This window comes from Balaenoptera borealis (assembly GCF_965194805.1).
Source record: "Balaenoptera borealis genome assembly, chromosome: 10".
Classification (NCBI taxonomy): domain Eukaryota; kingdom Metazoa; phylum Chordata; class Mammalia; order Artiodactyla; family Balaenopteridae; genus Balaenoptera; species Balaenoptera borealis.
In genome coordinates, this window is record NC_138874.1 from 96,186,137 (window position 1) to 96,199,096 (window position 12,960).

The following is a 12,960-nucleotide window of genomic DNA, read 5'->3' on the forward strand; positions in this document are numbered from 1 at the left end:
GCTCTGTTTCTGTCCCCAGCACCGTGGTCAAGGCCTGGCCGACATTACCCCATTCTGGGACTTCTGTTAGAACTTTGGGGAAAGACGGCTTGTTTTCTCTGCTGAACTGTGCAAGCATAAAGCTCAGGCTCCTGCTAAGGGTCACTGCAGAGCAAAGCCCAACTGGAGGAAAAGGCTAACTCAGAGGAAGGCAGAGGTAACGCATGCACACTACTATATGTAAAATAGATAACTAGTAAGGACCTACGGTATAGCACAGGGAACTCTACTCGCTACTCTGTAATGGCCTATGTGGGAAAAGAATCTAAAAAAGAGTGGATATATGTATAACTGATTCACTTTGCTGTACACCTGAAACTAATACAACATTGTAAATCAACTATACCCCGATAGAAATTAAAAAAAAAAAAAAAAGATGTAGGGGCGCAGTGGTGAGAGAGACAGAAACTGACGAGATGACTGGGGCACTCGGAGCCCGCCGTCCCCGGAGCTGTGACAACCTCTGGTCTCTTGAGTCACGTAAGCCATGACTTTCTTTCCCTTTTGCGCTTTGGCCAGTTTGCGTGGAGCCGCACAAAGCCCGCGCGGAAGGCCGACCCACCTCGGTGTTGTTTCCGTACCACCACACGTAAGTGAGCGTGCCCACTTGGCTGGGCCACAACACAGCAGTCGCGTTGACCTCTTTGTTCTTCGTGGTGACGAAGGGAAGAGACAGGTGTACATGCTCCAGGGGACCTGAGGCACAAGAGGAGAGAGGAGGCATGGAGAGGGAAGAGTTCTCTCTACTTCACCTGCCTTCCCTGATCTGAAGAGAATACGCACTCCTGCTGGAAGCCTCCCAACCATCAGTCGGGTTCCCTGAAGGAAGTGAACGGATGCCGTCCCTACTCTGGAGAAAAGGCTATATTGGGAACAGTTGTGTCTCAACATTTTCCATTTACCGATCTTTCTTCCAGGCCTAAAACCTGAGTTATTTATGTGTAAAAGTTTAAAAACTTACAAGCAATTGAAGAAGTCCTTAAAGGAACAGGCATAATACAAGATTTCACAGGGAGATGCAAAGTGTTTCCAAGAAGTTATGTTCTTGGTGGTAAATCAGGATCGTGAAAACCTCCGAGAATCCATGTGGGATGGGGGTTAGGGGTTGGTGGTGGTTCTTATACAAATCCCCAGACCATTCTACATGTAATTATTCTTTATTCTTTACTGGATTTTAAATGTGTGTGTGAGTGTATGTAAATGTGCATGTTTGTATGTAACTGTGAGGGTGTGTTTGTGTAAGTGTGTGTAAAGCCACCCGGTTAGATAAGTGTGGTGTTCAGTTGAGCTTGTCCAGGACAAAGGCAGGCATGAGGGGGCAGAGAGAGCTCTGTGGTCCTCAGGTTCTCAGGATGCGCTCAGCTGAAAAACAGGATGATTCTACCTATGGAGGCCCATTAGACCAGAAAACTTAATCAGATGTACAAACCCACAAAGATATAAACATCCTCTCCCTAGAGACCTATCCTATGACCCCTGACCTTCTCTTTGAGTTACTTTTACCAGACAAAATGCATTTTCTTTTGAGGTGAACATGACAAAAATCCATCATCCCCATCTTTATCCCATGAGGTGGAGAAGGATGTGGTACCTCAGGCCTTTGCACCTGGTTTAATTACTTCCTCCTCTTCTGCTTGACCATTTAATGTGTCTCCTAGGGTATTGTCTTTAGGCTTTCTCTCCCTTCATCTACTCTTCTGCTGAGTAATACCATGCACACCCTGACCTTAAACTGTGAACTATATGCTTAGGGCTCCAAAACCACCTTCTTGACTTCAGACTCAATTAGCAGCCAAAGGTTCCCTAGAAATCCACTGTTTTCCCCCAATCTGTATTCTCCAATCTTGATGAATGACCAATGTTTATCCAGGGGAACAACCCAGCAGCAGACAGTCAAACCCAATTCCTTATTTCTTTGCCATCCATATCCATTGAGGACACCATTGATTTGGTTTCATAAATTCTCTCTCAGGTAGAGCTCTTCTCACCCTGCCCTGGTTCATACACTGAACACCTGTCTCACGTGGACTGGTACAAACTCTCCTACAGGTTTTCCAGCCTCTAACCTTTCCCCACTCTAATCCGTCCTCCTGCTCTATGCGTTCAACGCCTGCCTCCCTCCACAATACATAAGTTGGACAAAGTGCCAGGTGGCCCCATCACTTAGAATAAAATATACGCTCCAGGGCGAGGGCAGAGCAAGAACAAAGACCCTGAGGAGGAGGTGGGTCTCCATGTTTAAAGAACAGCAAGAAATAGAGAAATAAATGGAGAAAAAGAGTGGAAGCAGATGCGATCTCAGGGGTATTCAGGACATAGAGCATGGTGGCCTTGTTGGCCCTGAAATATGTATATGTGTGTTTGCATAAGTTCATTCTATATAATGTGTATATATATATATATTATATAATATATACATTCATACAATGTATAGCAATGACTATGTACCTTCTCACCCTTCAAATTGTTGTGAGGGTGATTTTTCTAGAAAGCCATGCTACTCACTTGATCAAGATGAAAATTCCCATTACCTAATTATAATAATAATGAGAGCTAACATGTACAGATCTAAAATTTGTGATACAGAGAACACAGGCTGCAAACTTTTGGAGGGTGAGAGTCCTTCATATTTATCTTTACGTGTAAGGATGTGCACAGTTCTTGAGACGTAGCAGGTACTGGAACATTGGTTGTGTAAGTGAACAGAAACATGTACTTTCCTATTTCTGCTTTTGCCCATGTTTTTCTTTCTTTATAGATTAGAGGCTTGGTGACCAGCAAACAGAGTAGAATTGATTTTCTGGTTTATAAGCCATATGATAAGAAGTAGTTGATCATAAGTCAGAACGGTTCAATGAGATAATAAAAGGGCATCGTTTACAGACCAATGACCGTGTGCCACATATTCTGTGAATGACTTCTTATTCTCATTTAATCTTCACAACAGCCTTATGAAGTAGGCACTACTGTTAGCTCCATGCAGAGATGAGCAGAGGAAGGTGACCTTCCTCAATTCCAGGGTGTGAACCAAAGCAGTTCAAGTTCAGAGCCTGGGCCAGCTGACAAATGCTCAAGAAGACCCATGTTAACAAAATAGCAATTAAGAGTCACTACTTCCTGATGACTTAGACATGTTGCAGACATTGGGCAATGCTCGTTACACAGGCTCTTGTTTACTGCATGGCTCTTGCCGTCCCCCCCATCACATGATGTGCTCCAGCAGGTGCCCTGTCCCACACGAGGACTTTGCTTACACACCTTTCTTATGGCACCTGTCATCTCCAAATCTCAGTTCCAGGGCCCCCTCCTCTGTGACACTCCTCCTGACTCCCCAGTTAGAGTTACATGGATCAGCTAGGATGCAAGAACTAGATAAGCTCTGGGAGACATCCCAGTTCCATCCTAAAAGGGTTCATCTTGGTCTCTCACATATAAGCATCCAACAATTTTTCTTTTAAAGTCCAAAGGTCAAAGGATGATGCCTGTGTGTCCTGTTAATGACAAAAGTTGAGTCTTGTTCCTGAAGTATGGCCACTCCTTCACTCAGTAGTTTTTGAGTGCTATTACGTGTTGGGCATGATTCTCGGTGCTGGGACACCTGGCCCTTGGTGGAGCTTATGTATCATTAAGCGAGGCAGTGCCTGCAAGGAGCGGGGGTGGGTGAGAGCGTGCTATTTTTGATAGGGTGGTCAAGCAAAGTCTCTTGGAAGCAAGGACATTTGAGCAGCGACCTGAATAACGTGCAGAATGCGCCATGTATCTACTGGGGAAGCTCCAGGGTGAGTGTGGGGCAAAGACCTTGAGGAGGAGGTGCCTTGTCGGGTGCCAGGATGGCAGGGAATAGCAGCAGTAAAGAGGTGGAGGGAAGGAGCCGAAGCCAGTGAGATCTCACAGGTATTCAGGACACTCAGCAGATCACTTCAGGCCCTGAAGAATGTCCATGTGTGTTTATATAAGTTCCTTCTTGCATGTATATACATCATCCATTCATACAAATGTGTGGAATTTCGCTTTCAGATTGCCAAGTCCTCTTGGGCTCATTTACTTTTTATGTGTTCAATATACCTGGTTCCTGTTGCCCCAGAGCCTATCTTTCAAGCCTTGCTTTTCTGCACAGAGGGTATGATCTGCCCTAACAGAGTCTTCGAAGTGAAACTCCAGCCCCTGGAGGCCCCTAGCTGGCTGGCCGCACTCAGCTGAGAGTGGAACAAGCTGGCAGGTACTGCTTCTTCGGACAGGTGCCTTTAATGCACAAAATGGACAGCAGGTGGCGCTGCATTACTCTTTATGAATCTTCATAACGTGGCTGAGAGAAGGGGAGAAATTACTTGTGTGAATTGTTTCCCTTCTCTTGCTTGGTCTTCCTGTGCTGCAGGGAACAAGTGCTGTTTGTGTGACTGAACACTGTGTGTGTATCTGTGTGTGTCTGTGTGTCTGTGTGTGTCTGTGTGTGTCTGTGTGTGTGCTTATCACTGACCTGCCTCTGGCATTTGTTCTGAAGACCTCCTCTGACCATCTGATTAAATATTGTGCATGTATCATATTGCTGTTTTTCTGAAAGGTTAAAAAAAATCTACCAGAAGAAATAAAAGAAATTCAAAGTGTGAAGATAAGATCCTACAACAGAGTCCCTCAAACTTCAGTGGGCATGAGAATCACACTCATCTGCTCAAGGCAGATTATGATGTCACACTGCCAGAAATTCTAATTCAATAGGTCTGGAAAGGGGCCCAGGACACTATATTTTCACCATGTAATTCTGGGGCAGGTGGCTCATTAACCACATTTTACAAAACCCAGGTCTGACATTCACTGGCCAATATAATCATCGTGTGAATAGTTACAAAGCTACACAGGTTTTCAAGACACTGATCACTTTACCCTAAGATGGGGACAGAAAGACATCTGCAAAGGGCTCCTATGTAACGGGGTAGTTGCGAAGAGAGGTTCGGGAAGTATCGGAAAATCCACCTCATCTTTTTTATCACCTCCTATCCTGCAAGTCTGCACAATCTTCAGTGATTTTTTTTTTTTTTTCCCCTGCAAGACTGGCTGAGATAGGGCAGATTTCTGAGCAGAAATCTGCACGTCCTTTAAATTCTCTGCTCCATCCAGTTGAAGGCAACCCTGGCTGCACCCTGTGTCTAATTAGTTTGCAAACTAGCAGAGCACAGTGAATACATTCCTCAAGGAATTCTCAACTGTCAGGCGACAACAGATGACTCAGCTGCCCCGAGAGAGCTGCCCCGAGAGAGCCGCCCCATCCTGGGAACATTACAGCAGCAACACCATCTCCATTTGCTTCTGATGACCTTTGCAAACCAGTATTTAAGAACTTCTGATTTAGAATCAAAGCACCTTTTTGAACTGGAAAGTGGAGGAAGTATGTGTCCGAGACAGGCCATGGGGTTTTCTGGAAGAGCCCTGGGTAGGGGGAGGGGGGTTGGATGAGAGGGGCAGAGGGCAGGCTTTGGTAAGCTGAGCTGAGCTGCTGCTCAGAACCCACTAAATACAAACGCACAGGCCCCACTAAATACAAACGCACAGGCCCCACTAAATACAAACGCACAGGCTGCACCGTGACGATGGAAAATCAAGCTTGGCCGGTTGACAGGGCACAGTATGAGCTGCTTGACAGAACCTTTGAGAAACAAGACATGCATTCCTCACATGACGGAGGAGAAAAACTAGTTTCAGAAAAACGCAGTAACTCAGCCAGGAGTTCAGGCCAGCATCTGGACCTAACAACTCCCAACTCAGTCCAGTGCTCGTTTCTGTTTTTCCTACAAAGCCATATATCCCTTCAATATCCTGCCACCATGGCACTAAAAATTGCCATGTTACTCTCCGTATTTGAGAGCAGGGGGCATGTAAGTCAATTATGAGTTTACCGTGACTTCCTCTTAGTGTAAAATAGTGTCAAATCACAGAACTTCTCTAATCCCTGCTTTTCCCTTATGAAAGGAAGGCCAAATGTTGCCCATCATGGTAGAGGTGTGAGAATAAGCAAAGAAGTTCATATGCACAGTAAAGCACGACGGGCCCTTCAGGAGAGATGCCCTGGCAAACATGTCAGAACCTGCTGGCACTGCTCATGCCAAGGCCTTTATATGTAAGTGAATTAATGAAAACCTTAAAAATAATCCCGCTTTCATAGAGTTCGTACAAAAAGCTAATTCTTGTCCCCAAGACCAGGCTTAGAAAGGGGTCCCATGACATGAGGCCTGCTTATCCAACCACTGCTTAACCCAAGATGAGTCTGACAAAATTAAAATCAGAACACAAAACTTTCCATTACAAATCACCTGCTGCTGAGGTTAAGGTCAAATCACTTAAGCCGTCCAATCAGGCTAATGAGATGAAAAAAATAGCAAGTGTACCAAGCAGCTCATTTCTTTCAGAAGTCATGGCTTCAGCAATGACTGAAGGGAGTCATGGCTCGCTTAATCGGAAGCAGAGGCAAACTCTGTGCTGTTTTCCTTCCCAGGATTCAGTAAGCCCACGAGAGAACCAGGATAGGCAAGTTTCCCTCATGGGATATGATTATATGTAAGGTAAGGAAGAGTCCACAGGGCAACCAGGACGGGGAGCTATGGATGACACCATGGGAAACCCTGAGAGATTGAAACGAAAAGCTGCTGCTGAATTTTCAATCAGTATTGACACATGCTTAGAGTCCAGGGATGTTTAATACATATATGGGATATGGAATATAATAACTGTAATTCTTCAGGAGAGTAGATCTTTAACAAAAATCCGCCTTATAGAATAAGCTGTGCAGAATGATAAACTGCCAGGTAGGCAGCCCTTCTCAGCAAATGTACTGCCATTTGTGTTGCCATTTATTTTTCTTACTAATAACCAAGGTTTGTGATGTAGTTTTTAAATATTTTAGGATTAGTCTTAGGATATTATCACTTTTGTCCTTATAGATACTGATATATAGGGAGGGATTATCTTTTAGTAAGAGGCAACTCCGGGAAGTCTATCTAGGACAGCTGAAAAGCGGCAGTCAGCCGGAAGAGAGCCTGGGAAATGCATCTGGAACCTATGTAGTTGTACTGCCAGTACACTGCCTCTAACCTAAATGTTCACATGCCTTTGGGATGATGTGCAAAGATGTGGAGGCGAATAAGGGCTGATGGAGACTTGGATCCTCTAACCCCAAGCCAGCACAGGCACTGATCATAACCTAGTGACCAAGTGCTGGGATTCTGGAGGCAGGGAGACCTGAGTCTGAAGCCTAACTCTGCCAGACGGTAGGTCTGCAAATTCAAGTGGGTGATTTAAGCTTTCTGAACCTCACTGTTCTTTGTAAGGTAGTGTTTCTAATAGTGCCTACTTCATAGGGTTGTTTTGAAAAGGAAGATCATATACATAAAGAACACGTTTAGCACAAAGCCTGGCACACAGTAAGAGCTTAACAAACGTTAGCTGAAAAGGGGGATGTGGAGTTGGCAGAGTGGGACTCTTGCAGAACTCTGTTTAAACTCAAAGAAGGATAGGTGTGTTTCTTTGAAGCACTTGGGTCCTGAGTGTACAGGAGATAAGGATCAAGAATGACTGACAGGGCAGGAAACCTCAGGAAGGAACAATCTCTTGGGGACCCCTAAATAGTCTTATCCACCCACTGGATCACAGCAGCTTAACAAAAGAGATTCTACTTGGTACTTTCTGTGCTCAGTTTGGTTCAATGCACAAAAGTCAGGTGAGAGGCATGGAATACTGCCTAGCCTTAATACTCCTGGCCTAGAACTTGGAATCTGAACGTGACCATTCATATAAAGGGGCTAGCTTTCATTTAAAAGTAAGCCATTTATCCAGCAATCTAAACAAGCCCCATGCCTGTCTGGGGACACCCATACACCAAGCATAAGAGGCATTCATGGCAAACATTTTTACCAAACACAGCTTAGGAGATATCATTGTCTCATTAGGACACCTCTGAACTCCTCAATGGGGGAAAAGCTTTAATACTTTTTGAAACTATTTCTAAATGTAGCTTCCTTAACATTGTTTACCCTCTTTCCCTCTATGCCACCTTCTAGGACCAAATTATCACAGATCAAAGTCCAGGAAACATACTCTTTTTTAAAAAAAGGAACAAAAGTCTAAAAGAATTATTAATAAAGAGATATAACATGGGAAGAGAAAAAAAAACAGATGGGGAGAAACTCCATTACTTGTGCTAATGGGGATTGTTCTCAAACATTTCTGACCAAAAAAAAAAAATAATAACCCCAAACCCCCCCCCCACCCCCGACAAATTCATATTCAATCAACCAGCCCAGCAAGCTGGTCAGGCCCAGCACAGACACAGGTATCGTCTCTCAGCAGCATTTGGAAGAGGCAGAGTCAGTGCAAGAGAACAATCTGAAGCAAACCAGAGTCCAGATCACTCAAAACTAAACCCTGGTTTCTTCTTGCTTTCTCCCCACTTGGTTCTCTCACTCTCCTTTCCCCTCCTGCTAAAAGGTAACTGGTGAGCTTCTTCTAGATAAGGAATTTTGGATTATATCTTTAAAAGGACACAATATCTAAAATATGTCATAAACCAACAACAGTAATAACATACAAGTTACATGTAAGTACAGGACGGCGCTGTCAGACCCCAGACTGTTGTCCACCTGCACGGTCACTCGGAAAATGCCCACATTGTGATAGACGTGTTTGATCCCATCTTCCATGGAGCTGAGGTTGACATAAGACACTGTGATGCCATCCCCGAAGTCCACTTGGATGAATGTCCTCTGGACGTCACCCTGAAAGACAACATCAGAGGAAGGGGAGTCGGCGGTGCTTGCCTGCTGCTTCTCCAGGGGCTGGGGCTTGCCTGAGCCCCAGGCTCAAAAGGCAGCCCTGGTTCCCTCCTATAGCTGGGAGCACCTGTCTGTGTGACAGGATCCCTGTGACATCCCTTGGCAGACAGGAGTTTACTAAGATGGATGCTCTCCAAATCTGAAGGGCACCAACTCCCAAAAGTTTCAAGATTTGGAAAATTAAGTGTTTGATTATCAGCTCCAATTTGATATTCAGTTTCTCTGAAGGCTCTGTTTACAGTCTGATCATCCACATGAATAAAAGATTTACATACACAGTTTAAAAAATTCAGCCTCCCTGACATAGTCAAGGACCACTTCCCATGTGTTCTGGACCCCCAAATCCCCTTCTTTATTTTTGGTTCCCTATCTGTGTTGGAGGAAGGACAGAAGACACCTTGCCTTACACATGATATGACATTGGACTCAGTCCTATTATTGTTTAAGATGATGATGGTTATTTTGTTTACATTTCAGCATTTTGTACTATCAAAATGATCTCATTTTATTCTTCACAGAATCTCAGTCTAGAGAAAAGTGGGCAATGTTTGTTCATTTTACAGATGAGGAAGCTGCAGTGAAGAATGTTTTAACCATTTGCTCAGGGTTACCACAGCTAGTTAGCAGCAGTCTTGGGATTTGAACCCATCGCTCTGGACTTGGGTTTCATTCATTATAGGTGGGTAAGCTCCTCCCAGCTCTAATCCTGTTGTCCCATTAACCGGCTGGGTGACTTCATGCAAGTCATTCAGTCTCCTTTGGTCTCAGTTACCTAATCTGTGAAATGGGCATATTAATATCTTACCATCTTAGCTCAAAGGTTGTTATAGAAGACATGTGAGTAATCAGTAATCTGTAAAATTCGATACCAAAATGAATGACTGTAAAAACAATGCAGCTATAAAAGACTTGCTATATCCCTTTTAAAGCTTGACTGGAATCATATGATTCTAAATTTCCCACTAGTAGGCAGGAGAAGACAAAGTCTGCTTTATAAAATCCCAAACCTGTGAAAAAAAAAAAATAGCCTGTGGAATTAGATGAGATTCTTAAGGAATAAAGTTTCTTCGAAAAACTGACAAAACCCAGCATCCCTCACAGACAGCCCATCGTTTAACAAGTTTTTTTGCTTGTTTTGTTAGCTTTTCCCATTTTGTGGGTGGGGAAGAAAACAAAAAACCTTTGAAATAGAAATGTATTTTCAATTAAGTAAGGTTCATATGGTATCATATTTTTTGAAAAGGGCAAGTTTAAAATGCTGACATTTAAAAGATTAATTCATAGGGAAAGGAAAAGCAATTCAAATCCTATGAATCTATGTGACCTACTCTTCTGATCTGTGCCCAGCCAAGCATTGTGTGAGGGGGTACACAGCAGTTAACCCTCAGTAAGGACTTGGGCAAAAATTCTCCCCTAGAGTGGGAAAAAGAAACTCCATTCAAAATTATGAAACAAATATCCACAAGCCCAGACATTGTGCAATTACTTGAATTCCCTTTACTAATAAATATAAATGTCAGCCATTCTTGCTGACTTGTCCTTCATTTGGACAACCAAATTGGACTGATCAATTTCTCATTCTGTTTTTGGTCAGTTTCCTCCCATGTTTTCTGTATTTTCCACAGAGTTGCTGACGGCCAATCCTGGGTTTGGGCAGGGAGGAAGAACCCACCTTAAAATCTACTCACGTTATTTGGGACAAGTGTCTCAGGGAAATACCAGGAGTAGCTAGGCTTAACCAGGTTATCTATGGAATGAAACAAGCAACATAGTTTCTGAGAGAGGAAGAGGTTGAGAGACAGACAGAGAGGGAAAGAGAGGTGTAGGGTTCTTTGTGGAGACAGAGTGGACATCAGGTAGGGTCACCATTTGCAAGAAGAAAGAAGGGAGATTCGCCTCTCAGCTGATTCTACTTCGGCCTCCACAGAGAGAGAGCAGCTACCCCCGTGACTGGGGAAAGTACAGCTTTGGCTGCCACTGCGTGAGTCTACCTTGCCTTGCTCTTTCTGTCTGGTATTCACCACTCTCCTTGTGTGGCTCTGGACTTAGACCTCTTGTCAGTTACTTAAAACTCCTCCCAAGTTCTGTCTGGATGTCCACTGTCTGTTGGCCTGATAGCATTCCTAATTCTCCACGGTGGACAATGTGCTCTGTGTACATCACAGTTGAAAGGAGGGAGCCTCATGGCATTTGGACTAGTGCATCGGTAGGGCTGCCAATAGAGTGGAGGAGCCAGGCTTTTAGAATATTAGGTCAGGTACAGGGATGGAGATATAGATATACAGATATATGTACATTAGGTTTACCACACATCTGAGAGCCCCAGTGGGTAAAGACATGGAATCCCCCAATCAAATGTGAGATCCCCAAGGCCTCCTGATGTGGATGCAGGCCTCTGGGTTTGGTGTTCTGCACAAGGAGAAGAGAGCATCCAGGGGCCAAGTCTGACAGCTGAAGGTGGCAGATGCACCCCTGCTTGCTGTAGCTTTGCCCACTCCAGTGGAACACACTGGATCTCGTGCCTTTGCTGTCAGGGGCTCTCAGGTGCTTGGAAAACCTAACACAGTTGTAGCTGCATCACTTTGGGGCTCACCTATCATCAACCTCTGACTTCCTTGGGCTGCAATTACCATCTCAGGCAGGGATACCAACCCCTTTTAGAGAATAAGAAACAGGACAAAGGGAAGAATTCCTGAGTCCTAGGTCACCATTTGATTAGGCATGCCTGCCCTGCTTTAATGGGGTCATTCTTTCTTTCTTCTGGTCATTCATTAATTCAACCAATGACAGATATTTATTAGGTGTCTATCTTGTGTCAGGTACTAAATGGAGAAAACGCTGTTAAGTAAATTATAACCAACCAAACAAAACAGATGTAGTCTGGGCTTTCTTGAGCAAAAAAACTACTGGTGAGACAGATGGACTTTAATAATCACAAAAATAAATAAAAAGCTATTCTAGGGGATGATGTCAGAGGTCCATGGCATTGTAAGCTTGTACAGCAGGGAGAAGTACAGAGCTGAAAATCTAACCCAATTGAGAACTTCAAGAAAGGCTTCAAGGGGCTTCCCTGGTGGCGCAGTGGTTAAGAATCCGCCTGCCAATGCAGGGGACACGGACAGGTTCAAGCCCTAGTCCAGGAAGATCCCACATGCGACTGAGCAACTAAGCCCATGCGCCACAACTGCTGTGGCCATGAGCCACAACTACTGAGCCGGTGCACCTAGAGACCATGCTCCGCAACAAGAGAAGCCACCGCAGTGAGAAGCCCGTGCACTGCAACGAAGAGTAGCTCGCCACAACTAGAGAAAGCCTGCACGCAGCAACGAAGACCCAACGCAGCCAAAAATAAATAAATAAAATAAATTAAAAAAAAAAAAAAAAGAAAAGAAAAGAAAGGCTTCAGGAAGAAGTGATATCTGAGCTGAGAAGGCTTGAAGGAAAGAAATTAACCAAACAAAGGACATGAGCGAGAGAGATGGAGGTGAGGAGTTCAGGCAATGGGCACAACAGGAACCAGGTGTGCAAGGGCCCTGTGGCAGAAGGGGGTGACACAGTTAAAGGAAGCTAATGATACAGGCACAGTAGGAACATGTGAAATTAGACTGGAGGGGAGACGATGACATTTTAGGACTTGGCGGCCAAGTTTCTGACTTCGATCTTTCTCCTAAGAGCGATGGGAAGACATCAGTGTTTGAAGCAGGGGTGCGGGGGAAGATGGCATGATAATATTTTTAATTCAAAAAGATCACTCTGGCTACAATATGAAGGATGCACTGGAAGGAGGCCCAAGTATTCTGGGAAGCCAATTAGGCGATAGTTCAGGGTAGATGATAGGTAGATTGATACATGAGTTGCAACAGGAAATTACATTCACCTTGCTGCTAAATTGATTCCCATAGTTTATTGGTTTTGAAATCAATGAATCTCAGCCTTTGATATCAAAATCTCTTATAGAAATTAAAAGAAAAAAAAAGCTGATGTTGGGCTTCCCTGGTGGCGCAGTGGTTGAGAATCCGCCTGCCAATGCAGGGGACACGGGTTCGAGCCCTGGTCTGGGAAGATCCCACATGCTGCAGAGCGGCTGGGCCCGTGAGCCACA

At 44.4% G+C, this 12,960-nt stretch overlaps 1 protein-coding gene across 7 annotated transcripts in view; it reads right to left on the reverse strand.

Moving 5' to 3' along the window:
* The window catches only part of SORCS1 (sortilin related VPS10 domain containing receptor 1), a 584,051-nt gene that overhangs the window by 56,584 nt on the left and 514,507 nt on the right, over positions 1-12,960 (reverse strand). For all 7 annotated transcript variants that reach the window (XM_082408268.1, XM_082408264.1, XM_082408269.1 and 4 more), the window contains exons 19-20: positions 8,615-8,801; positions 602-735 (exon numbers count right to left, since the gene is read on the reverse strand). In XM_082408268.1, the coding sequence (XP_082264394.1) occupies positions 602-735; positions 8,615-8,801 (321 nt within the window). The remainder of the gene's footprint in view (positions 1-601; positions 736-8,614; positions 8,802-12,960) is intronic.